Source organism: Dermacentor variabilis, chromosome 1, assembly GCF_050947875.1.
Source record: "Dermacentor variabilis isolate Ectoservices chromosome 1, ASM5094787v1, whole genome shotgun sequence".
In the NCBI taxonomy this organism is placed as follows: Eukaryota; Metazoa; Arthropoda; class Arachnida; order Ixodida; family Ixodidae; genus Dermacentor; species Dermacentor variabilis.
The window spans coordinates 146,000,023-146,026,995 of NC_134568.1; the positions used below are offsets into that span (position 1 = coordinate 146,000,023).

Consider the following 26,973-nt stretch of genomic DNA (forward strand, 5'->3'; position numbering starts at 1 on the left):
TTGAAGCCACACTTCAAGGCGAAATTTGCATATAACCCGCACCCCTACTTTACTGTCCAATTTTTTTCATGTTTTGTTGCAAGTTATACATGCAAAAATATGGTACAATGTTGAATAGATGGCTCTGTGTATAGCCGCTTCGATTCTTGGTCTTCAACAACATGGTGCCATGACCAGGATTAATACTGTATACCGTTGAAGACCCCTGACAAAGAAGCAATCCTGTTGAAGAGGCGGAGGTGGCCAAAGATTAATGTCGCAATGCAGCAGTAGTCGCAACACTGCAGTGGACCAGCTGTTTTGTGCTATATCCCACACAATGCCTCACCACGGAACAAGTCAAACAAAAGTGTGGCACCATCAAAGCTTCCTTGACACAATTTTTCATATCGTAAGAAGCCAACAAACACTGACACCAAGGACAACACAGGGGAAATTACTTGTGCTTGCACAAGCAATTTTCCCTGTGTTGTCCTCGATGCCAATGTTTGTTGGCTTCTTATGATATGGCTAATGAAAATCAGGCCCCTCGGTTAACCCCCTTTTTTCTCGTTTATTACATAACGAGGGTCTCGAATCTGGCAGCACTGATGCCTTCAGGTAGCATGTGTGGGTTTATTGACTGGTTGCCTTCCCCCAAGAAGATCACATTCTCGTGATTCCTGCGGCAGAAAGGATGTTCCATGTCCTCCGCCAAGGTCTGCGAGTGGTGGCGCTGGCTAACATTACCAGTGTTCTACTAGGAAACACAAATACCCAAGAAAGTGGATGGGGAAACAGCGTCGCGGTAGCTCAATTGGTAGAGCATCACACGCGAAATGCAAAGGTTGTGGAATCATTCCCCACCTGCGGCAAGTTGTTTCTTCATCCACTTTCATTTACATTAATTCATCGTTTCTTTATTTCATTTATCAAGCACAAGTGATTTCCCCTGTGTTGTCCTTGGTCATGCATACCTTTACTTCACCTTCAAACTCATTGTTGTGTTTGTCATCCTGAACACCATCCCCGTGGGCAGCATGACTATTTGTCACCTGCAAATACATATAAATCTATAATCTATATATATGATAAACACGAAACACGAACTGGTAAAGAGGATAAACAATCCCATGTACATTGTCGCAAATGCAGAATCCTGTCACACCAAATTAAATTAATCCAAGATAGAAATCCAACTTAACCTTCACTTTTGGAATATCAGGAACTAAACAAGAAAAAGAATACAAAGAAAATTATTCTATTTACAAACTGAGCACCAAGCCTTAACACAAGCCACTGCATTTCATGCACATTCTTTGAAAGGAAATACTGAGTTTTGCATGGATAATAGTGTGGATAAAGTGTCAGGTGTACACAACTCTTCCTGCTAAACTGCTGGCTCAGTTCCGCTCAAATCCTTTTGCATATAATTTAGTTTAATAGTACTGTGTTTGTGGGCATTACTTGCCCTCCAGTCGCAGCCACAATAAATCTGAAATTGGTGTTGTTTGCGGTGACTACACATAAAACATGTGAATTCCACTGCAACGGAACAGTTGCACGATGTATCATGGTTATGGTGAACACCAGTTTTTGTGTTGCCATTCCATAGCATTGAATTGCACCATTCCATTGCAGTAAAATAGAAAATTTTTCAGCAGCATCACTGCGAACAATGCCCACTTTGAATTTATCGTGGATGTAACTGGTAAGCAATGCCTGCGTACGTGGTAATAAGCTTACCTTACGTAAAGTGGTATCTCCATGCAAAATTTAAGCATAGATCAGCCAGCAGTTTAACATGATAAGGCATATACCTAACGCTCCTATTTATGGAACACTCAGTATCTTGACAGGCAGAAATGTTTAACGACATGTACAGATCATGTAGCACTAATGCTTGGTGAATCTTATTGCTTGATAAAACATTAAAAGGTTAAGTCTGAATGTATGTGCTAATTTTCCATCCTATATCTCAGTTGTATTAATGTATTAAGCATGCTAGTGTTTTTATTTAATTCTACCAATGTGACCAATATGCTGCAGAATGAAAAAAGCAGCAAGCGCATACCACAACGAAAATCAAGTTAATAAACAGAAATGAACACAAAACTGCTGCAGTAATTGGATGCAACTGTCTCCCATGTTGCGCATGTTCATGGTAGTTCTGTTACAAGTGCATGAGCACACCCCAATATATCCATGTACACACACAATGTATCCACATACACAGATCATGAATGCCATGAATAGTTGTTTGACAGCCAAGCCATACAGCTTGAAAAGAACTGCAGCTTAGAAGAACTTGTTCCGTATAACTCGGTGCACTCATGAATTTTAAGCTACACGTCTAGCCAGTGCAGCATTTTGCAGAATCTGTGGTCAGTACACTTTTACTCATGGGTGTACGAGCAAAGCTACGCACCTTCTTTATTTTCCAAATCAAAATGCAATGACAATATACCTGTCGTAAAACCACATCAGCACAGAAAGCAATGACCATTGAATTAAACAGCAATTACAACACTGTCTCAGAGGATTTATGTTGTGCTTCTACCTTTCATTAAACTTGTCAATGTCAAAGGCTAATCAAGCTCTAACCTTTCAGGAAAATAACAATAAGTTTCTGAATTTGTTTTTTAGGCACTGCAATGGCAAATGAGGCAGGGAATCTCCTGCCATCATTTAAGAAATAGAAAGAGCTTACCTGCGTTCCTTGGTTCAACACATTCACCACACGATACTTCATATTCATACAAAAAAGTATGAGGTAGGGAAAATACAAAGAATTTTGTCATTACGTCCAATATCTGTATGTACATGAAGCTTAATACACATGCTCTGTTGGTAACATTATTTCCACTGCCAGACTATGCTCACAATGGGAGCTATCAAGGGCAGTTATTTTGCTAACGTAGCAAATTATCATCCATCATGTTATGTGACCAATAGGATGCAGAATTATAGAAAGGAACGCGACAAGCACATAAATTAACCAAACACAAGTAGCATACTCATTGCATACAGTGCATAGATAAGACGTTCAAAAATTCTTTAAGGGGTTCCTGGAAACGATTTGGACAAATTTTGTGGACACGTAGGGTACAGCTACAGTAAAACATTCGCGCCACAATTTAAGTGAAGCATCTCATATTAAGAGAGCTACGGACAATGACAAGTTATCCTCCTCCATAGCCATGCTTTTTCTATTCAACATGTTTGCCGAGTGATAGGGGCAGGGGCGTAGCCGGGGGGGTGGGGGTGCTTATGAAGCTTCAGCCCCCCCCCCTTGAAATTTTTTCGTGCTGTCCATGCACTATCTACCACGCTGAAAATCATTCTGGATTTTGTCTAGAATGTCTTTTTCCCCCTCGAAAAGACATTTCATGCCAAACATTGCGAACTCGGCTGGATTTCACAGCAACGCCCATGCACCGGGAGTCACAGAACGCAAGCAGCCCCATCCGAGCCCAAAGTTTCAAGAGCGTTTTGATGGCGAACGAGCTTGCCGTGGAATCGCGCGGAGGCCGCAGAATCTACAGAGCACATGGATGTCAATTCCAAAACTGTATGAGTATAAAGTTCTCATAAACTTTTGATGTGAAAGGTGCATTGACATTTCCAAAGTTGTGCTTTAGATGTTCAATTACGGAAGTTTGTGGGTTTAATGTTGTTATAAACATTTGACGCCAAAGGTGCATTGACTTTTCTAAAGTCTTAGATCGGAACATACAAAGAGACAAGCCAAATCAACACACTGTCAGACAAATTGACAAAGCATGCAGCGAGGTCTGATGAGAAGAAGAGTTGTGGTGGTTCATTCGTGCCGTCATGTCGCATAAAAAAAGATCGACATTTTTTTTCGCCTACGCCAAAGCATCCATGTCAAGACACTAAAGCAATCCAGGTTAACTTTGTTCTTATTTATTTTTTCTACTTTGACATTTATTCGCGAGGACACATTGAGCCTCTTCAATTTTTTTATTCTCGCTACCGGCGGGCTGCCTGAGCCCAGCCAGAGGGCATGCGTTTTTTTCGTGTTGCCCCAACCACCGTACGGCGCACTTCAGTACGCGTTTGGTTTTCTCTGGCCGAGTGGATTTTCACCTGGCAGAGTTTTGGACGCCTTCTGGCTAGCAGATGAGAAAAAGAAACAATGGTCGCTCACTGCCATCAGTGCGAGGACTCGACAGATTGCACCACGTTCGCTTGAGCACAACCTCTCCAGAAAGTCTTGACTCGCCAGTGTAGGATACCAAGCACTATGCATATGGTTCTCGGTGGACCAAATATCTCACATTTTCTTCGATATTCATTCGGTAGCCACATTAGGTGCCCAAAGTAGGCACTGGATTGTGGCCAACATACTCTTCCTTGCGTTTTTTTTTTTTTCATTTCGGTGCCCCCGCCCCACAGAAGGAAGGACAAAAAAATACATTGTTTCGGCGCAGTGAATTGTCGCATGGTGAAAGTTTGATTTTGTTACTTCTTTTGAGGAAAGTAATCGGCCACGGGACGCTTCAGTTGCCAGATACTCTTATTACATTATTGCGATAGTAATTATATGGACACTCCAGGCGCATTCCTGCTGCCGCCGTCGCTCTCATGTTTCGTATGAAGTCCAAGGGCCATAACATCGTGACTGCGCGCTGCATGTTGCATGTGTGAGTGAAAGCGTGGGGGTGGAATGGGTGAGCCAACGATGGTGGCTCAGTCTTGTGTGTGCAAAGGAACAAAGTGGGCAGCAAGCGTGTCATCCTCTATCGCGCGCCATACATCGGGGGGAGTGGATGGAATGGAGGCGGGATCTAGGATTCTGTGAATCTGTGATTGCGCAACATGTTGATTTGCCTTGTTTGACGCATTATATACAGTCAATTTTTCTTAGATATGTAGATTTATTGGAGACTTATAAGCATATTTAAATATCTTGTTGCGAGGTTTTTTGTATACGTGCAGTGAATTTTCTTTTCAGTGACACTTTCTTGCCCTTTATCAAGCATTTGTATATTTCATTGTATCTTCGCATTTCTAATGAACGAGGGTAAGTCAAGTGAAGGTGTGCCTACCCACCCCGCGTAATAATGGTAATAATAATAATAACGGATGAACTGCAGAGCGTGTGGACATCAGTCATGGTTTGGTTCACGCCATAATTTATGAACATGTTGGTTACAGGCTCTTGTGTGCACAATGGATGCCCAAGATTTTGAACTACTGCCAGAAGACGGAGCGGTTCTGCGCTGCCTTGACTCATTTGATCCGGTATCACAATTAGGGTGACGACTTCTTGTCTGCAATTGTGATCGGAGACGAACCATGGTGCCACTACTACAAGCCTGAAACACGACTGCAAAGCTTACAGTGGAAACATTCAAATTCACCACCCCCAAAGAAAGCAAAGGTTGTCATTTCCGCCAGAAAGGTGTTGCTGACTTTTTTTTTTCGTTTGTCAGGGGCCATTACTGATAGAATTTGCTAAACCCGGAGAGACTATCAATCGTTTCCGATATTGTGAAACGCCGAATCAGCTGCGTGTCACAATCAAGAACCAACGATGTGGAAAATTGATGGATGAGGTCATGTTGTTCCATGACCTGGCCATGGTGTTAGGCTGCTGAGCACAAGGTCGCGGGATCAAATCCCGGCCACGGCGGCTGCATTTTGATGGGGGTGAAATGTGAAAACACCTGTGTACTTAGATTTAGGCGCAGGTTAAAGAACCCCAGGTGGTCGAAATTTCCAGAGTCCTCCACTACGGCGTGCCCTATAATCAGAAAGTGGTTTTGGCATGTAGAACCCCATAATTTAATTTTTAATTGTTCCAAGACAATGCCCTTCCCCACGTCGCTGATGTGGTTAACACAAAACTGGCAAAGTTCAAATGGGAAACGCTGCAACATCCGCCATACAGCTGAGACCTGTCGCCTTGCGACTTCCACATTTTGGGACAAATTAAAGAACAGCTCAAGGGAAACAGATTCGTGTCAGACAATGATGTGAAAGAGTCAGACACAGACTTTTGAAGCAGCAACCCAAGGAGTTTTATGAGACTGGAATCACGCAACTCGTTAGTCAATGGGACAAATGTCTAAATGATCATGGAGGCTACTTTTAAATAAAGTACCCCGTTTGTCATATATTCGCATTGGCTCACTTTCATTTCGCTCGCCCTCGTATATTCTGCAAAACTCCTGCTTTTTATATGTGCTCCCTGTTGCGACTATAATTTCGGTGCAACTGCTTACAATACACGACCGGCAACAGCTGCTCCTGCGTAATACATTGGAATAAATGACAGTGTCAATGAGATTTTTTACTGGCCGTTGTACAAAATTGTAAACAAGGTTTTTGAATGACAAAGTTTCATTAACATATTTGTCCTCAACTTCATTTCATGGCCTTTACATTTTTCATATCAGTGGCATGCACTGCTTTGCTGGTTTCGAACTGATCTAGTTCTAAAGTTCTTGTGATATTTTCTTTACTTATTAAATAGACAAAAACATGGAAGCATTGATATCAGTTATTTTGGGCCCAATTTTTGGCACATACGAGTATATTCTTTTATGAGAAAATACATATTTTACTTGTCTTGCAGCATCTTTGGCAACGGCAATGCAGTTATTATTGATGTATTTGATCCCTGAACAAATTGCTTAAGAGGAAGCTTTAGCTCGGGCCCAACTCCTATGCGAGCTATTCAAATACATGTAAAACACAGAAACGCTTTTCTGAGATAACCCCTGGATTGCTTTTAATGAAAATTGTTGCATTTGAGAAAGAAAGTTAAATTCTACTATCTGTTGAAAGCGGAATTTAGATTTAGGGCCTGAATTTTGTTTCAAATATTTTGAAAAAGTCGAAAGTGCAAATAAAATAGAAGCACGATGTTTACAAACTAATAGCTCTGCATCAAGAACAGATATCGCGGTTCTGTAAACTGCATCTAATATAAGAGTCAAAGCGGAAAATTTTGGTATGTCAATTTGTATCTTACATGAATTGGTTACGTGGTGTACAACGGTTCTGCAAAAGCCGTATTTCCATAATATTAAATTTTTTGAGATTCATGTGTAACATCAATTTTGTCTGCTGTAGATGTACTATTAGATGCGACTCACAGAATTATGATATTATTCTTCGTTGCGGAGTTAGAGTTTTAAACGTGATAGTTTCGTTTTCTGAACATTTGTGATTTTTGCCAATTTTTAATAAATAATTGACAACATAAATGAGAAATTCGAAACCAGAAGTCAGTAGAATTTAAGTTTTTCTTTTAAATGCAACAAACCTCGTCAAATTTGGTGTAGTGGTTGCAGAGAAAAACGAATTCACCTTCTACATGTATTTAGATAGCAGCGACCGAGCTAAAGCGTCCTCTTAAGGAGGAGGCCAAGCTGCAACGTGAGCCGAGCCCCCCCGCCGAATGCAATTTGTGGCTACGCCACTGGATAGGGGCTAAGGTCCCACCTTCACTGCCTCTGCATCATGATGTAATGTTGTGACGTCTACTTCCAGTTGTCACGGAGCCAGCGCTTGAAGCCTCTCCAAACTCTCCATCAGCCACCTGGCCGTCAAACCCAAGCGAGAGCTATCCAAGCAGCGTGCGTTGCGAGCATTTTGTCGCAGTGCCGAGCGTGTATGGTATTCTGGTAACCATGAGCAAGCTGGGTGCTTTGACGGATGGCCGGAGGCATGAACTAAAGCCCCTGCATGCTACTACCACTGTGATAAAGGAGCTTTAGCGTAGACATATGAGAGCAGCCCGATCGGTCTGCACAGTCCAGCCACCTGGTGGTGCAGAGCTTAACCAGCCAAACAGAGAGCTAATACTGCTGTAACCAAAGGAAAAATTTTTTTAAATATTTAGAAAAACATGCTCACGATTACGCCCCTGCCAAAAGTTTACATCAGCAGCAAAGTAGAATACACTTGGTTACTGCTATATTAGCTTTGTGTTTGGTTGAGCTCTGTCTCACCAGGTGGCTACACCGTGAGGGCCATTCGTGTTTGCATTTACACTCATCCTGTAAAAGACCCAGGCCCAGTCCACTTGTGCTTTCCTTTACCAGAATACTGGCCATGCTAAACTCTATTGTGCTAGTAATCCTTCAGCATGAAGTCACGGCCGCAAATGTGTAAATGCTGGCGCCGATCGGATCCCAACAACCAGCTCTGCAGTCTCTCCGATCGCATGTTGCATTGCAGAGGACATGTCGCGATCACTACGTTTGCAGCCCTCAACGCAAGGGCAAACCACGGTGCTTGATAAACGACAGATTGAGACGAACACAGACCGCACAGCTCACATTAACACGGAGAACGTTGTAACACAAGCAAACGACACTTGCTGTGTGCTGGAAGTGCTTGAGTGTAACACAAAATTGTCCTTGTGCATTCTTTTTCTGTTACTTTCTTTTTCACCTAAACAAATTAACGTACCAACTATTACAAACAACATTTGTTCACAATAAAGTTGGAAAAATTATCTGCGATAAACCCTGGGCAGCCAATAGGATAGCTCGCCCTAGTGACGTCATATGGCCACTATGCGTCACTTGGTCTGGGGCGGCTGAAAACTCAAAGGAGTGGTGCCACTGCAATCAGTAGCGATGTACACTTTTAAAACCTCATAATAGATCACACACATTACGCGGAGCGCTTAAATGAGCCACTTTACTGATTAGAAGGACGAATCCTAGCAACTTAGTATGTTTGTACAAAATCATCAAAACCGTTTCAGGGTCACTTTAAGTATACAGTCAAGTCTCAATACAATGAACCTTGATTTAACAAAATTCATGATGTAACTAACTAGGTTTATTTCCCGATCTTAGTTCCATTGAAAACCGTGTATTTTTTTTCGGTTTAAGGAAGTAATTTCGTGACACAGTTTCTTTAACAAAGTTTTTGGCCATTTCAAGCATCTACTTGGAGCTTGTATGGCTGGTAAATTTAGCGAAAAAAATACTATAAAAATGTCGGCCAAAGAATAAGTCACTTGCAAGCATCCTTCTGCATGAAAAGTTCCACCAGCAAAAAGGCCGTCGGAGCGCATGCTCTCGTACACAGTATACAGGAAATAGCATTGCGCAAGTTGTCGCGTAACAACTTGCAGTGGCTGCAGGGCATGCAGCAGCTCAGAGCGCTTGAAGAAATGTGAGAGCCGATGATTTCTTCAGTGCAAGGTGGGTGGGGAAGGGGCGAGCGCATGGTAACACGATCAAGCAAGCACTAGAGGGAGCAAAGGACGCGCGCCTATCCACCCTCTCCCCCTATCGCAAGTGTCTCCTCTTCTTTATCCTTACTGTAGCTGCGCATGGCTGTCTATTACAGGTCACATGCCGTATGAGGTAATCTTCAGCAAGTGCAAAAGCCGAGCTGAGATGGTTGGTGCCTTCATGTGCATTTTGTTCCCATGCGTCTAGTGTTGGTGGTCGCGTAATCTCAAGTTTCCGGGGCAGAATGCGAAGCATTCGCTCGTGTTGTGGCAGGAAGTGTTCCTGGTCATTGAGCGATCTTTGCCTAAGCGCGCGTGACATTGATAAAGCTATTGATTACACTGACTGACACTGATACACTGATAAAGCTATTGATTACACAGATTAAGCTAAAGGTAAAACTTCGTGTAGTTGTATCTTTGCTATCACAATCAATGCTCCGCCTTTCTCGCAATACTGCAACCTCTTCTTTTTCTCAGAACAAATATGCGTATCTTTTTGCACTTTCGTTTTTAATTTGAGGGCACCATCTGATGATGGCTGCAGGCACTAAGCGCGGTCAACCATAGCATCCAAGATTTACGGTGCCACACTACACAACACGCTAGTATCGGATGCTGTGAGCCATGCCCATGCATTGCTCTAAGCGCAATATGCACCGTGTGCACTGGCGCTCATAACCACATCACTATCACCTGACCTTCTTTTGATTTGTCTAAAAGTGGTTACCGACAAGATACTACTCACCAGGAATGTTCTGGGAATTTGTAAAATGATTTCCACTACTGAACATCTAAAACCTCAAATTAACTAGGTTCATGATTTAATGAAGTTTTTCACTGTAAGTAGAAGTTCTTTATATCCAGAGTCGACTGCATTTGCATATCTTGTTTACTGAAAGAAGTCTTTGTTGGCGCAAGATAGTGTTAAGCAAATTGTGGCACAGTTTGCTAATAAAGGTTAACTTCGTACTTAGCAGTGATTGTGGTTGTGACAGTTCTGTGTATCTATAGACCTTGAAAGGGATAATGATCAGTGGAATTACGATTATTAGTGCCACAGCAGAATAGTATGTATGAGCATGCTATATACTCACCCTTTTCCATTTATGCAGTTCTTTGTCAATCTTGTACTTATCTTGATATGCACACTCTAGGAGTTGCTCTAGTTCATCAATCTTATTCCTATAAAACAAGAACGGGAGAGGCTATTACAAGACTGCTTCAAGACCTTCCATGCAAGATATTTAAATGGTCCCAATGCACTCAAGTCATCTAGTAACGCAAGCAATAAATCATGGGGCCACGTGCATCATTCCACTGTCCCTTGCAGGCATGTAGGACAAATAGGAAGTGGACAACGTCCACTCTGCCTGTCCTCAGACACCAAATGACATACTTTCCTTTTTACGATATCATTACAGGGCCCCTCATCAGGTCTGGCCATTTTGAGGTGACAAGCACAAAGCATACATTGCGCGATAATGATCCTGTCTGCAAAGTATTACATCGCTATGTGCCACGGAAAGATCCGAAATTTCAAACCGAATGCTGTTTTTCCTTCTCCTCGTGGCCGCCATGCTCCAAGCCGGAGGATGACGTACTTGCGTCCCTGCGCCTACGTACTCGAGTCCGCAGTGCGACGTCGCTTGTGGCGACACGTGGCTTCGAGAATTATTCAAGGCACCATCTGTTATTTGTGTGATCTGTTGCTTGAATTGAAGACTTGAAGTTTAGAGAAATGATAAAACACACAAACGGAATGTCTGCGTGTTTTTTGCTTTACTTCACACTTGCGTAGGCTCTCTCCATCGCAGATCACTTTCAAGATAGGGGCAGCACGTTCATGCCTAGGCAGCAGCTGCCAGAGTAGAACGCCTCTCCTGTTTGCGCCAGTCCCAAACACAAGTTTCGGGAACTCTGAACGCCCATTATGCCGCCTGGTTTCCACCCGTCTCTGCACACGTGATCGATTAATTGCAGCATCGTGATGAATACTCGGCATGTCTTCGCAGTCGGTACTTCCGTGCTGATAAAGCAAACGCAGAATATGGAAAGACGGACGGTGGACTAACCGTCTAATTACTAGAAGACTAATTACTAGAAGGAACTCTGGCAATAGTGTCTACGGGAGCTGCAATGGGAGTGGTTGTACCAGCATGGGAATTACGGGACGTACATGGATTTGCCTAAACTTCGTATTTCTGGCTTAAAACGGCTTCGTGGCTTTGTAAACTTGACATTTTCAACGTAACAAATTAAATAAACGTTATTAAAATTGTCCAATGGCAGGATTCGAACACAGGACCTCTAGTGCAGAAGCCTGATATCGAAAGCATTAAGCCACGGACGCATGCATCGATAAGCGATGCGAAATGCCCTTATGAATTTACTGTGGGCAGCCAGCAACTCGACAAGCTCAAAATCGTTGCAATTAATAGCGATCGTGCGTGTTCGCAGCGCTGTCTGATATTCGAAGAAGAAACTCTATGGACTAGCCTAAGCATATTGACATCTGTACTTATCTTTATCGGGGGACAAGTTTCGCCGCCTAACAAATGTTATCGCACAGCGCAGGACGCGCCTGCATATAAAAGAAGTTTCTGGAATGTTATCGATGGTTCCGTCCACTGTCTTTCACCGCAAGTTGTGTAATCTGATTGCATGTATGCGCGACGCGAATAGTGTAGAACTTTGTGGAAGACACGCGGGTCCTAGCGGTTAATCTGGAACATTCGACGACTGATCTATAAAAGCCGACGCGCTTGACCCGCTGATCAGATTTTCGACAATCGCCGACAGTGTTCGCTGCTATCGCTGTGCTATAAGTGTAGCCTGTTTTTGCGGGCACAGGTTCGCCCAATAAAAGTTAGTTTTGTCTTTCATAGTATTGCTACTGTGTTCTCCAACGTCACCACCACGTGACAATATGAACTACAGCACATGGAGGGAAGCTACGGCAGCTAGGCTCGAAGCGTGTACAAGGCAGCCATTTTGAAATGCCGATGGCGATATGGTAACACAGATTTAGGGTCATACACACAATGTTTGGACCAGTTCTATCAGGAAAAAAATGTGCATTACATCCAAGTAAATACAGTATGTATATATATATATATATATATATCTAATTCTACCACCCAGACGACTCTGCCAGCGGTGGCCTCTTGAACTGTGACGAGCCCTAAACACGATACCCCTGTCTATGTGGGACTCCGCAGTGATGATGACGATTGAATCTACCACTACGACTGCATGAGTTCTTGCAATAAGTGGAACGACACCGAGAAATTGAGGCAAGTTGCATACTACTTGACCGGTGTTGCAGAGACGTGGTATTTCAACCATGAATTCGACATCGCGGATTGGTCCACGTATACCTCCAAGCTGCGGCAAATCTTCGCTTCCTCGTCTGGCTGTGCAGGAGTCGCCAAACAGAAGCTGGGCACGCGCCTCCAACTTCCGCAAGAGTCTTAACACCTCATACATAGAGGATGTCTTGGCTCTGTGCCGCCGTGCATTCGACACATATTAAAAAGCATTGAGTCTGTCGCGTTCAACGCCTTAATCGTGCAAAATCCGGCTTCTGCCCAAGACATCACTTCCACATGTCAGCGCCTAGACGAGCTGCAGTCTCTTCGTCTTCAACATGACAGCAACAATCCTCAGGTTCCCCATTCTTCAGATCTACGTGCTCTTATCCACACCATCATCCGCGAAGAGCTTCAAATACAAGACCTGAGGCATCCACCTGCTGCCTGTGCCCCAACCCCCACTGCGCAAGGTCGTAAAGCAAGAGTTGATAGCGATGACTACGCCAACGACGCATCTTGCTCCGGTAGCACGCCAAACACCTACCTACGCGGATGTTGCTTCGCTACCCACCCCTACCGTGACCTCCGTGCCTACTGATGTTACCTATGACCATTTGGCTTCGATGGGAACCAGAGCACTTGCTATGCCATCCTACCCTCAGTGGCGTCCACCTTGTCCGGTTTGTTTTTACTGTGGTATACGTGGCCCTATATCCTGCTTCTGCTGCTGTCGCCACCAGGATGAAAGACGAGGCTATGTTGAGCACAAGAGAGACCGAACTCACCGACCGGACACATACTATCCCGGATAGTACTCGTTCCCTCAACAGTGTCCTCCGTCTCCTACAGATGCTCCCAATCTGCCTCATAGTTCCCGTTCAGCCAGACGTCTTTCTCCTTCGCCTTACCGGCACTTTACATCACCGTTTCGCCCCACTTCCTACCTTGCCAACTCGCACTCAGAAAACTAACTGTTGCAGTTTTTGGAGGGGAAACTGCTTCCTATCGGTCTTCAAAAATTCCTCCTGTTCGCCCGGCCAACATGCTTTATGTAACTGTTGAAGGTGTTCCCGTGTCAGCTCTCATCGATACCGGTGCCACCGTTTCTGCTCTTCGTAGTGATCTGTGTTCACGGCTCCGAAAAGTAAAAAGGCCTTATCTTGGACCTATTTTGCATGGTGCTAATAATGCATTCATTCACCCCGAAGGACAGTGTACTGCTCATGTTCTCAGCGACGGCATTCGCCACCACACTGAGTTTATCATCCTTCCAACGTGTATCCATGAACTTATCCTTGGTTGAGACTTCCTACATTCTGCTTCAGTTGTCATTTCATGTAGAAAGGAAGTTGTCTATATCACGGATACAGTGCATACACCTGTTACGGACTCTTCACCTTCATGCGTGAACTTGGCCATCGCTGTAGACTACGCCCTGCATCCTGGTCACGAAGACGTAGCCGTAACATCCAGTCAGATCGCCAACGGAGACGCTCTAGTCGCCCCTTCTTCCCGCTGTACTTCTCGTGGAATTCTCATTGCCGCCTGTCTCGTCCGGTTTTCATGTGGCCGCGCCCTTCTGTCTGCTTGCAACATGACCCCAGATCTTGTGATGCTGCAGAAAGGGATGACTGTGGCAACCCTCGCCGGCACTCAACTTATCTCTTTTGTCACGCTTTGCCCTTCTTCATCGCCAGCACCAACCTCAGGTTTGGATTATTCTTTCCCTCCCCCAGCTGTTATTGGTTCTAACCTCACAGCCGCGCAGTCTGAAGCCTTACTGGTGGTTTTGGTGAAGCACAAAGCCTGTTTCGATAGCTATTCCCCTGTGTTGAGCCAAACTTCTGTGGCTACACACCGCATCGAAACCGATGTCTCCGCTATAATACGACGATGCCCCTATCGTGTATCGCCATCCGAACAAAAGGTAATTAAACAACAGGTTGATGACATGCTTGTGCGGAGGATAATACAACCTTCATCTAGCCCCTGGGCTTCCCCCATGGTTCTGGTAAAGAAAAAATATGGTTCCGTTCGCTTTTGCGTCGATTATTGAGCACTCAATAAGATCACGCGCAAGGACTTATATCCAATACTTCGAATTGACGACGCTCAGGACACATTACAAGGGGCAGATATTTCTCCAGACTTGATCTTCGATCACGATATTGGCAAATTCCAATGAATGAGACTGACAAAGAAAAGACCGCATTAGCTGCACCAGACGGACTTTATGAATTTAAAGTGATGCCTTTTGGCCCTTGTAACACTCCTGTCACATTTGAGGGCATGATACATAACATACTTCGTGGACTAAAATGGAAGACATGCCTCTGTTATCTGGACGATATTGTCATCTTTTCGTCTAACTTGAGCCAACATCTTCATCGATTAGACGAAGTTTTCAAGTGCCTTGCAAATGCTGGTCTCCAGATCAATACAAAAAAATGCAAATTTGCAAGCAAGACAATTTGCAAGCAAGACAATTTGCAAGCAAGACAATAAAAGTATTGGGCCACGTCGTCTCAAAAGATGGCATCCAGCCAGACCCCGAAATGATTAGTGCTGTTCTCTAGTTTCCTCGCCCTCAGTAATAGAAAGATCTACGTAGTTTCCTCGGCTTGGTGTCATACTTTCGTCAATTTATATGCAACATCACTGCAATAGCAGCTCCTCTACACAAACTACTGGTTACCGGTGCCTCTTTCACATGGACTAACGACTGCGAGTCGGCTTTTCAAGCTCTTAAGCAACATCTAACTTCCGGACCAGTGCTTCGCCACTTCAATGATCGAGCCCCCACCATACTCCATACCGACGCAAGCGCACAAGGTATTGACGCAGTACTTCTGCAACGTAATGCAGCCTCTAAAGAGCAAGTCATAGCATATGCCAGCTGAACACTTTCTCCAGCTGAGCGGAACTACACCATTACAGAGCAAGAGTGCCTGGCTATCGTTTGGTTGATTCAGAAATTTCGCCCATACCTTTACGGCCGCCACTTCACCATCGTCACCGACCATCATGCTCTGTGTTGGCTGTCATCAATGAAAAACATGTCAGGACGCTTAGGACGCGGGATACTCCGCTTGCAGGACTATGACTTTACAATAACATACACGTCTGGAAAAAGTCATCATGATGCAGACGCATTGTCTCGCTGCCCACTCACTCTCTCCCGGTAACCCGCTATCATCTTCCCCACCATGTCGTTCCAATGCTACGTCTGCCTCACACCAGCTCTCGATAACGCCCCTGGACCAAGTTACACTTTCATCACGCTCTGATTTCGTCTTGCTTCAGCAGGCCAACGCCTACTGTGGAACTCTTATGGATCGCCTTAGTGGGTTCGCCGAACCACCCAACAGCCACTTGCGACGCCAACTTCGACAATTCCGCCTTCAAGGTGGCGTGGTACAACGCTATGTTTACCACCCAGCAGGTCACCGGAGGGTCCCAGTTCTACCTCGCTGCCTTCGCCTGCGAGTATTAGAGGCACTTCACGACGGCATATCGGCTGGCCACTTAGGCTTCCATGAGACTTATGACCGCATCAAGACCCGCTGCTTCTGGCCTGGCCTATCCACAATGGTGGCCAAATACATTGCCTCTTGTGCGTCATGTCAGCACCGCAAGCGCTCGACATCCCCTCCTGCCGGTTTACTACAACTTCTCCCTTGCCCGGACACACCTTTTGAATTTGTTGGCATTGATTTATATGGTCCCTTGCCTTTGACGCCCTCCGGTCACCGTTGGATTGTCACTTCAGTCGACCACTTAACAAGATATGCCGAGACTGCCCCTCTGCGATACAATACCGCTTCCGAGGTCACTGACTTTTTCTTGCGCTCCATCGTCTTGCGCCACGGGGTTCCTCGCATTCTTCTGAGCAACCGTGGCAAGGCGTTTATTTCACAAGTTCTCTAGGAAGTTCTTCGGGTCATTGATACCATTCACAAATCTACTTCTACCTATCATCCGCAAACAAATGGCCTTACTGAGTGCTTCCACCGTACACCGTCTGACCTGATTTCCATGTACATACGTCCTGACCACACTGACCGGGATAAAATTCTTCCTTTTGTGACATTTGCATATACTAATACTGATATTCAATGGACTACCAGCTACATCCCTTTCTTCCTTGTGTATGGACGATCTCCTTCCACCATATCCGACAGAGAATTCTTTTTAACACCTTCTTCGCCTAACGCGTCCCTTCCAACAGATTTTGCTGCCCGAGTTGCACATTGCCATCAAATCGTCCAGCAAAGCACAGAAACTACCCAAGCTGAGTGCAAACGTCGCTGTGACAACAAACGCCGTGACCTCCGTTTTCACCCTGGAGACCAAGTTCTGCTTTGGACTCCAGACCACACTCCATGCCTCTGAGAGAAGTTCCTTCAATGCTACATTGGCCCATATACCGTTGTGCAGCAAACATCTGCAGTGAACTATCTCGTCTGCCCAGTACACTCCGTCACTGACCGGCGCCGCCGGAATGCCGAAATTGTTTCAGTCTCGTGGATGAAGCCCTTCACTCTCCGTTTAGATAATCTCTAATCTGCGGCCAGGCTGGCCGCTTCCATGACGAGGGGAAGTTAGTGTAAGCACTATTAACGTACATTGTCGTTTTCATTTGTGCATAGCCCCATCATCATCTTCCCTGTTCTTCTACTTCTTCGCACATGAGCTGGGGCATTTCCTTTTTGGGAATAAAAAGTGCTTGACAGCTTGGTCGGTCTCGGTCTAATAATATATATATATATATATATAGGTGTCCCAGTAAACTTGGACCAAGATTTAAAAAAAACCCAAGAGCTCTAGAGAAATTGTAACGATTGCATAGTAGCGGCAGTCGTGTGTATTTACAGCCAGTATTTCTTTTATCATGAACTATTAATTAATTGCTTTTAATCAGTGAACTTTTTAATTATTGCTTGAATGGTCAACATGTCAATTACAAAGTTGTAGGGCACCTTAATATAACCTCTGAACCAAGCATTTATTTCGTGCTGAAGTGTGCCTAGTTGTTTTTTCCAAGAAAAAAGAAAAGCCCCCAATATATGTGCACTCGTGTGCCGCTGCTCAAGCACCTCCAAGCACCTCCAAGCAACCAAGCAACCTACTCAAGCAGCCAATTACCCTTTCTGTCTCTATAACTCCAGAAAAGAGGCAAAACAAAGCAGTTTTTTACCTATTTCTATCTTTGTCGCAAGCTTCATGTAAGGATAAGGTGGCATCATGAAAGTGCATTAAACAGTCACGTTTTACACCAGTTTTCAGCAGCTATTTTCCACTGCCACTTATAGCACGTGCTCAAACAGGTGACTGTCTGAAGCAGTACAGTATTTGCTTCTTTCCAACACTTGTGCTGTTGCAGCTTTCACCAACGACGTGTGGAATCTTGCGGCAGACTCTGCTTATTTTTGCCTTTAGGACATCCGGTGTGCTAGTTTCGCTGCTATACAAGCAATCTTTCACATAGCCCCACAAGATGTCCAGCAGTGCCATGTCCGGCGACCTTGCTGGCCAGGGTACAGGTCCATGCCATACTGTCCAGGAAAAAGCTTGTCAAGCCACGCTCAAGACTGACTACTACTATGCGCAGGAGCACCATCGTGCTGAAACCAGATGTTCCGAAGGTGTGCAAGTGGACCGTTGCAACTGACATCGTTCACGGGGCCCTCGAGGATGTCTACGTAGCGTTGCGTCATTAGTGTGTTGTCAAAAAGGATGGGTCCAATGATGTTGCCATCAAAAATACCATACCACACATTAAACGATCACTGGTATAGGTGTTGCGTTTGTGCCAGCCAGTGGGGATTCCTATCACTCCAGTAGTGCGCGTTGTGAAGATTAACTTGTGCATTTTCTGAAGAAATTAGCCTTATTCGTTCAAAGCATGCGAGTGAGAAAGTCTCATTCTTCTTCACATTTCATGAAAATCCAATTGGCAAAGTCAAGTCTGTTTTCAAAATATTCGTATCCAAGTTTTTGATAAGGTGTACATGGTAAGGGTGCATATGACCTTTTTTTAAATCCTGCACACTGATGACCTTGAGGTTCCGGCCTCCGCACTGGCGTCACACACACTACCGTGAGGGTTAGTAGCAAAGAATGCCAAAACATTCCTTTCCGCTTCATGAACTACCGTTTCAGTCCTGTGTCGCTTTCTTGTGACACTACCCGTCTCGCAGAGGACTTCGTACATTCTAAGTATCGTTGACGGACTAGGGCGTCCTCCCCAATGCCACATCCAGAATAGCTTGGCTGCCTTCCTCTCGTCGCCGTGCGCCACCCCCAGAGGTAGGATCATTTTAGCCTTCTGATCATTCGTGAAGGGCATGATTGTCTTCTTGAAGAGCAGGTTACTGGCATGGTACCGTTGAGATCTAATGTTATTACTTACGCACTGACACGTCAAGCAAAAATGATTTATGTAATCGACAACAGCATATGCTGGGTATACAGACCCACCAAAACGCATCAGATGGACATAGCCTGCGCAAGGTTTGTTTCTATTGCTAAAGGGAACAAAAGGAACATATGTTTCAGACGCACCTATCTAAAGAACATGATGAGTCCCATGTGCGGGGTCACCCGGTTTCCCGGCTTCAAAATTCCCCCCCCCCCGCCCCCCTATGGCTACGCTACGCTTATCAATGCGTTAGCGGCGTGTTCTCATGATGCCGTGACCATCACATAGCGTGACGTTCTGTATAGAGATGCCGCCGCTAGTAAAGCCATGTATCCGTGGCTATTCACTTGGGAGCGCTTGATTAATGGCCCATGAGTGCGTATCCATTTCATATTTTGAATGTTTCACACGCCTTTGTTTTTTCTCGGAAAAACCAACGAGGCAAAGTTGAGCATGAAACAAATGCTTAATTCGGAGGTTATTTAAGTGCCCTACAACTTTGTAATTGATATGCTTGAGATTCAAGTAATAATTCTGCTTGTTGTACCAGTGCCTTTCAGGCTTATGGCAAATCACATAAGGGCCAAGCCCTTTCTGCAATAAATCAATACACATAGCCATGACCATTAGTTTCGGCCTTGTTTAAAGAAGAAAACTGGGGTTGTGTTTTTGCATCCAGAGAAACATGGCCATTGCATTTGGGACTAAAATGACAGCTTAACACGTGGAAAAGAATACCTTCCATCATCACAACACAGTGGTGAGTAAGGTTCAGTGGCACAGGCAAACGCGAAAAATATCGCCAACTGATTCTGGATCCCGTCACTGTAGCTTTGCCAGTTTATGTTGCTACAGATCAAAGCTAGAAAATAAAAAGAAAGAAACAATGATTTTGCAGAACCGCTTTAGCTCATCCTGAAAAACTAGCATACTTTATTCAGCTACAAGGAGCAACAAAAACTGTGTTCATAGCAATGAAAAGTTCTTCCAACTTACCGGTATATGTCCAAGAGGGCATCCCGTTCTTTGAGAGCTTCCGAAATTTTTTTCATTTCCTTGTCAACAATTTCATGCTAAGGCAGAAAAATAGTGAAAGTTTTAAAAAATTCATTTGAAACGTCCTTATATTAGTAAGCAAACTAAAAGTATGCAATACATTTGTATATCCACAAAGAACTATAATTACTGTATTTACTCGCAAGATGTTTGCATCCCCTACATTGGACATCAAAAATTTGATTTTTTTTTTTACCTCGAGCCATCATACTCTCAGAAATCGCTGCAGTGACAGTCTGCTTGTTCTGATGTCAGTGTTGACACGAAATCTGAATAAGTTGGGCCTAAGTCCCTTTATTCTAGGCTCAGCTAGTGCCTGGAAATAAAAGGTCTTTGCAGTTCCTGCTTGTGTAGAACTTGTGTTCTTGTTACAAAGTGTTGCCTATTTATTTCAAACACTGCTAACTCAAACCATAGGGGTTGTAGCAGTGTAGTACAAACAATATAAGAAATACATGAGAAATATGGAATTTGAACTTGTCAAGAGAAAAAAGTACATACGAACAAGGTACCATTCTTGGCAAAAAAAAAGCAAGAAAAGTAACAAGGAAACAAACTAGAAAACACACGCATCAAAAGCACCTCCATAGTTCCAAAAGATCCTCAAATTTCTCCAATTGATTTTGCTCAACTATATCAGCGTTAAGGTCATTCCACTCAATTACTGTTCAAATAAGAAAGGAGTCCTTAAAAGTATTGTTTCGGTATTTAAAGGGAACTAATGTAAATTCATGTTGGCACCGAGTAGCATATTAGGACGAAAATTCAACATTGTTCAACTGCCTGCCTGTTTACCAGACTTTTGACTACCTCCAACATAAAAGTCTAATGGGCCACTCGATTCCTCCAATGTTAAGCTGTCATTTTAGTCACTTCAGATTAGCTTTCGCCAGTCGTAATCACCATCATCATCATCCACCTATTTTTATGTCCACTGCAGGACAAAGGCCTCTCTCCCTGCGATCTACAATGCACTCTGTCCTGCACCAACTGATTCCAACTAGCACCTGCAAATTTCCTAATTTCGTCGCACCACCTAATCTTCTGCCATCCTCTACTGCGCTTCCCTTCTCTTGGTACCCATTCTATCACCCTAATGGTCCATCGCTCTTTGCGCGGTCCTTAACTTGTTCTCAAGCTTCTTTGTCAGTCTCCAAGTCTCTGCCCCATATGTCAGCACCAGTAAAATGCACCGATTGTATACCTTCCTTTTCAGTGATAATGATAAGTTTCCAGTCAGGAGCTCACGATGTCTGCCGTATGCGATCCAACCCATTTTTATTCTTCTGTGATCCCTTCCTAATATGCACCTGCAATACAATGTAGGGAGGCGAAAAGCCGAGCACGGGTGATTTTACAGAAGGCCGGCGAGATTCAAGTCTTTGTCGACGCAGCTCAGTACGGTGTGTCTAGCACATTCGTGCTGGCAATCATTGACGGCAAAGGGGAATTATGCTCCTCGGCCTCGGTTAGGTTAGCTACAAGCAGAGTCACGGAACAGGTCGCCATAGCCCTGGCCATGACCGACCCCTCGCGCACCAACGCTTTCACAGACTCACAAGCGGCCATCAAAGCTTTCAAATTGGGTAACCTAGCCCAAGAGGCTGCCTCCATTCTAGAAAAGAGAACAAACCCTGGCACTCACTTCATCTCTCGGTTTCCGACCCATATGGGTGCGGACGTTCATCATAACATACCTAACCTCAACGAGCTTGCCCATGACCGTGCGCGAGATCTAACGCGCCGCGGCGGTATGGAGGCCTTATAGAGACAGGATGAAATCCAGCATAATGATCTGCTCCTTACTTTTCACAAAATAACATCTCACTATCGGCTTAGTAGAAGGGCCTATCCTCTTCCTCACCCGAAGTTAGACAGGTCTCAGTCAGTTACACTTAGAATGCTCCAGACGGGCTCATTCCCCTCGCAGGGATTTCTCAGCCGTATCTCCAGAAACATCAATTCAAGCTGTCCGGACTGTAATAAGATTTATTGTTCCTTAGCGCACACGCTCTGGCTATGCCCTGTGTTACCTAACAGCCCTCGATCCAACGAAGTCGACTGGGAAGAGGCACTCCGGAGCCCATCGCTCCAAACACAACTACAGGCAATCTAGAGAGCCCAAGAAAGGGCGGAACATCACAGTATTCCTGCCCCAACTTGGATGCGGCCAGCGGCTTCCGTGGGTCGGATAGGGGCCCCCGCGGAAGCTCCTCAGGATCAGATATGAAACAAGCAGATATGAAACAAGCAGATATGAAAATCTTGGCGAACTTACATGTAATTCATTAATTAATTTGGAGATGACTATTAGAGGCTGTCAATTGTAACTCAAAAACTATAATAGATAGCACAAAACTAATTTCAGTTATGATATCAGCATAACAAATCACACCTGCATGCCAAATTTCACCAATTTATTCCCATAAATAAAAAAAAAAGTTTTCATTGCCACGTTCCCCCTCTTAAGTTGGCTGTGGAATCTCTGTAGATATTTTCTAGGGCATTTACGTAAGTGGTCTGTACTCCTTAATTACGCAATGCCTCTATGACTGCTGATCTCTCTACCGAATCAAATGCTTTTTCGTAATCTATGAAAGCCATATAGAGAGGCTTATTGCACTCTCTGGATGTCTCGATAACCTAATTAATGACGTGGATGTGATCCATTGTGGAGTATCCCTTCCTGAAGCCAGCCTGTTTCCTTGGTTGACTAAATTCCAGTGTTGCCCTTATTCTATTGAAGATTATTTTATATAATACAATTATATCTATAATAGATATTTTATATAATACTGGGAGTAAGTTAATGGGCGTATAATTTTTCAGTTCTTTAACATCTCTCTTTTTGTGGATTAGTACGTTTCCATTTGTCTCATTTTCTGGGACCCTTACAGTCGATAGACACTTCGTATAGAGTCGAAAGTTTTCTAAGCATTATGTCTCCTCCATCTTTGATTAAATCGACTATTATTCCATCTTCTCCTGCCACTTTTACCCATTTCATGTCTCGCAAGGCCCTTCTGACCTCACCTCCAGTTTCTGTATCCTTTTCATTATTGTTTCAAGTGGAGTACTCCCGACTCCTCTGGGTACTGTACAGGTCAGTATAGAATTCTTCAGCTGCTTTTATTATACCTTCAAGATTGCTGATGATATTACCCTGCTTATCCTTCAGTGCATACATCTTGGTTTGTCCTATGCCAAGCTTCCTTCTCACTGATTTCAGGCTGCGTCCATTTTTTACAGCTTCTTCAGTCTTTTTCGCATTATAATTTCGAATATCACTTATTTAGGCCTTGTTGATCAGTTTTGACAGTTCCGTGAATTCTACCTTACCTATTGAGTTGGACACTTTCATTCTTTGTAGATTCTTTATTAGGTCCTTTGTTACTTGGGAGAGCTTGCCTACTGGCTGCCTTGGTGCCTTGCCTCCCACTTCAATTGCTGCCTCTGAAGCCCGCCTCATTACGGTTTCATTCATTACCTCTATGTCATCATCATCATCTCTGTGTTCTAAGGCTGCATATTTGTTTGCAAGTACCAGCCTAAATTTGTCTGGTTTTATCCTTACTGCCTCTAAGTTGACCTGTTTCTTCTTGACCAAGTTTAATCTTTCTCTGTTCAAATTGAGGTGAATCTTAGCCCTCACTAACCTATGATCACTGCACTTTACCCTACCTATGACTTCTACATTATGCACTATTCTGGGATCGGCAGAAAGTATGAAATCAATTTCATTGCTTATTTCACCATTAGGGCTTTTCCAGGTCCACTTTCTGTTGCTACGTTTCCTGAAAAAGGTGTTTATTATTCTCAGCTTATTCCTTTCTGTGAATTCTACCAGCATCTCTCCTCTAGTGCTTCTAGAATCGACGCCGTAGCTGCCAAATGCCTGTTCACCAGACTGTTTTTTTTCCCACTTTTGCATTGAAGTCACCCATTAATACTGTATACCGAGTTTGCACTTTTCTCATCGCTAATTCAACATCTTCATAAAACTGATTTACTTCCTCATCATCGTGACTGGATGTTGGAGCATAGGCTTGTACTACCTTTAATCTATACCTCTTATTAAGTTTGATTACGGCTACTGCTACTCTCTGTTATGACTTCGGAGTGGAGGATGAAAGGCAGACTCGTTCCGTAGACGAAGAAGAAACTAAAAACTTTATACAATATTTACAGATAGTGGATGATAGTGTACTGGTAGCAGTAAGAGCGCATCAGACCGACTGGGTGGCTGGAAGCGACTCTCTCATCTCACAATGGGCCGGTTCTCCCTTAAATCCCTTCGGCGACCCCTCGTCGGCAGGAACCGGTTTGGCCGAGATCTCGTCGGCAGGAACCAGGCGGGGCAGGGCGATAACATCGCCCACGTCGAATTCTTCCGACTGCCGCAACCGAGCATTCGACATAGCAATAAGATAATCCCGAAGGTGGCTAGGCTACCTTGTCGCCGAAAAGTACGGCCTAGAGGGCCCTACATCCCTAACAGATCCACTGATTTGTTCGCCCTTTGCGGGTTTTATCGTCATATGTTGCACAATAGTGTCAATTCTCCATGGTCCTAACTTCTTCTTTCCCAAACCTCGCGCATGCACACGATCTTGAACGCTCCTAGGTACATGACATATTTTCGCTGAATTTGAACAGCACTTATCGCTTGAGTGTAAAAATAAAAAAAGGGAAAAGTTTTCAGCGCTTACTGAGAGGCTCCGAGTCGCGTATCCTCCGCTCGACACGTCTGCTTGTACCTTCGCCAGTAGTTCAGAAATTGATGTTCGTCGAAAGCTATCAGAAGAACTGTGCTGCCTTACTTTGTACTCTCCAAGAATTTACATTAATGCTTGCAAAACGGTCCCAAACCATGCTTGCATAATCAAAAATTCGTACTATAAAAGAATTATATGCAAGAAGTTTAGTGTGTCTTGAAGCATCATGACGAGAATGTTTCGAAAAATAAAGTTTAGTCATTGCCTTATTACAGATGTGAGCAATATGCTGACCCCATTTGAAATCGTCACAAAAGTGTAGTGTTTATTATTACCCGCCATGGTTGCTTAGCGGCTATGGTATTGGGCTGCTAAGCACAAGGTCACAGGATCGAATCCCAGCCACGACGGCCGCATTTCAATAGGGGCGAAATGCGAAAACACCCGTGTACTTGGATTTACGTGCACATTAAAAACCCCAGGTGGTCGAAATTTCTGGAGTCCCCCATACAGCGTGCCTCATAATCAGAAAATGGCTTTGGCAGGTAAAACCCCATAATTTTTTTTATTATTAGTTATGGACATAATTACACATTTCTGGTAATTAACAAACATCTGCCATGTCTTACACCAATGCATCAAGTTGTCTACTTCTGAACGGAGACTCAATCATAAGCATACAATCAGATAGGGACCGCTATACTGTCAACAATGTTATTAGGGTCATTCCTAGCTAAATGTCTCAGACATTGGACTCGACACCCTCCAATTACATTCCAAAAAATTGTACTTGTTGTGCATTATTTGCCCTCGTAAACAAGTTTAGCAATACAAACTTTTTTCTGTCTCTTACAGCGATTTGAATGTTCCTACAGTGGGTGAAACCTGGGTTGCAGAACAACACCTGCAAAAATACAATACTACATAGAAAATCTTAAAAATCTGCTCGTTGCTAGAAAAGGAACTGTGCTTTCTTATTCCCTCCCATTGTCGGCTGGAGTAATTTTTGTTTTATGCAGGAAAAAAATTTTGAGTGTCCTTGCGTGCAAGGCCGTAAGTCCACTTCACTGCGCTCGCACTTCGCAGGGCAATGAAATGATGCGGCAAGATTGTACGCTGCTTTGTGTTTTCATGTTGCTGGCAACTTGGAAACAGTGTGGCTGACTGGTACAAGGTTTTGGACGGGAATTAAAGGCTGCCAATTAGTACTAGGAGCTGCTATTTCACAGCCACATCACTGCATTGGTGCTGGTACGACGGATGCAGTTGAACTTAGCTTATGTGTCCGGCTTGGGTGTTTTCAAGAGGTCGCAGTCTTTACTACTATCACCGACATATGGTCTCTGCTACTTGAAACATCTTTGTGGTTGCGTAGGAGGTGAGCCCAGCATTAAGTCGTCAGCAATGATGGCATGAAATTATGAAAGGTGTGCTACCTTTGAGGGAGATCGTAGACTCAAACCTGGCTGAGAGTTCAGCTTTTTTTTCTCCAACCCTTCTCTCAGGCACCCAACACAGATACTCTCTCACACCCAGGGCACAGAGCATCTTTGATATTTTTTTTCTGACCATGTAAAAAGCTGATGGGGTGTAATCACACACCCCGTGTAGGGATGTGTGACATCTCTGAAGACTTCCCTGGCCGCCAAAGCCATTGCAAGCACTCTTACACGTTGCAAAAAAGTTCTACTCTGCAGCTAAACAAAAGTTGTTTTCATGATAGCACAAATTTACAAAAATTTTCTTGTTCTTGTACTGTGATAACGCACCGGCGGAAAAATAGTGAATTTTTCTGACATCAGGAAATTCACGTTTTAGGACTTCCAAACTTGATTTTAAAAAGTAGTTACTGCAGCTGCAGTATGCTTGAGACAGTCCGAAATCACAAGTGATTTTGCCCAAAGGGCACCAGTTTCTTCAGAGCGATGGTATGCAAAAAAGGGATGCAATGTGGCTTGCATTTTTACCCAGTGATAGGATTGGGGAGCATCTTGCATGAGGAAGCTATAATCCTCTGTGAAGTCCAATTTAAGAATAAACTTGTCACCCTTTAGGTTCGTTTTGAGCTCTCAAATATTTTGCATGCTGCTTGCTCATGAAGTGGTGCAATTTGAGCTCTTGTACATGTCTAAAAACCTCTCGGGAAAATGCACATGCAAGCTGCGTGGGTGTCACTTCCTCCGGCCAGAACATAATGCCGTGGGTGTAAAGCTGTGAATGAAGAGATGGCTGCCAGATAAGTACTTCAAACATTTCATCGAG

General features: G+C 44.0%; 1 protein-coding gene across 6 annotated transcripts in view; it reads right to left on the bottom strand.

Annotated features, from left to right (window-relative positions):
- LOC142585994 (uncharacterized) overlaps nt 1-26,973 on the bottom strand; it is a 330,876-nt gene that overhangs the window by 224,365 nt on the left and 79,538 nt on the right. For all 6 annotated transcript variants that reach the window (XM_075697173.1, XM_075697220.1, XM_075697194.1 and 3 more), the window contains 3 exons: nt 19,937-20,013; nt 10,303-10,390; nt 957-1,034 (listed from right to left, as the gene is read on the bottom strand). In XM_075697173.1, the coding sequence (XP_075553288.1) occupies nt 957-1,034; nt 10,303-10,390; nt 19,937-20,013 (243 nt within the window). The remainder of the gene's footprint in view (nt 1-956; nt 1,035-10,302; nt 10,391-19,936; nt 20,014-26,973) is intronic.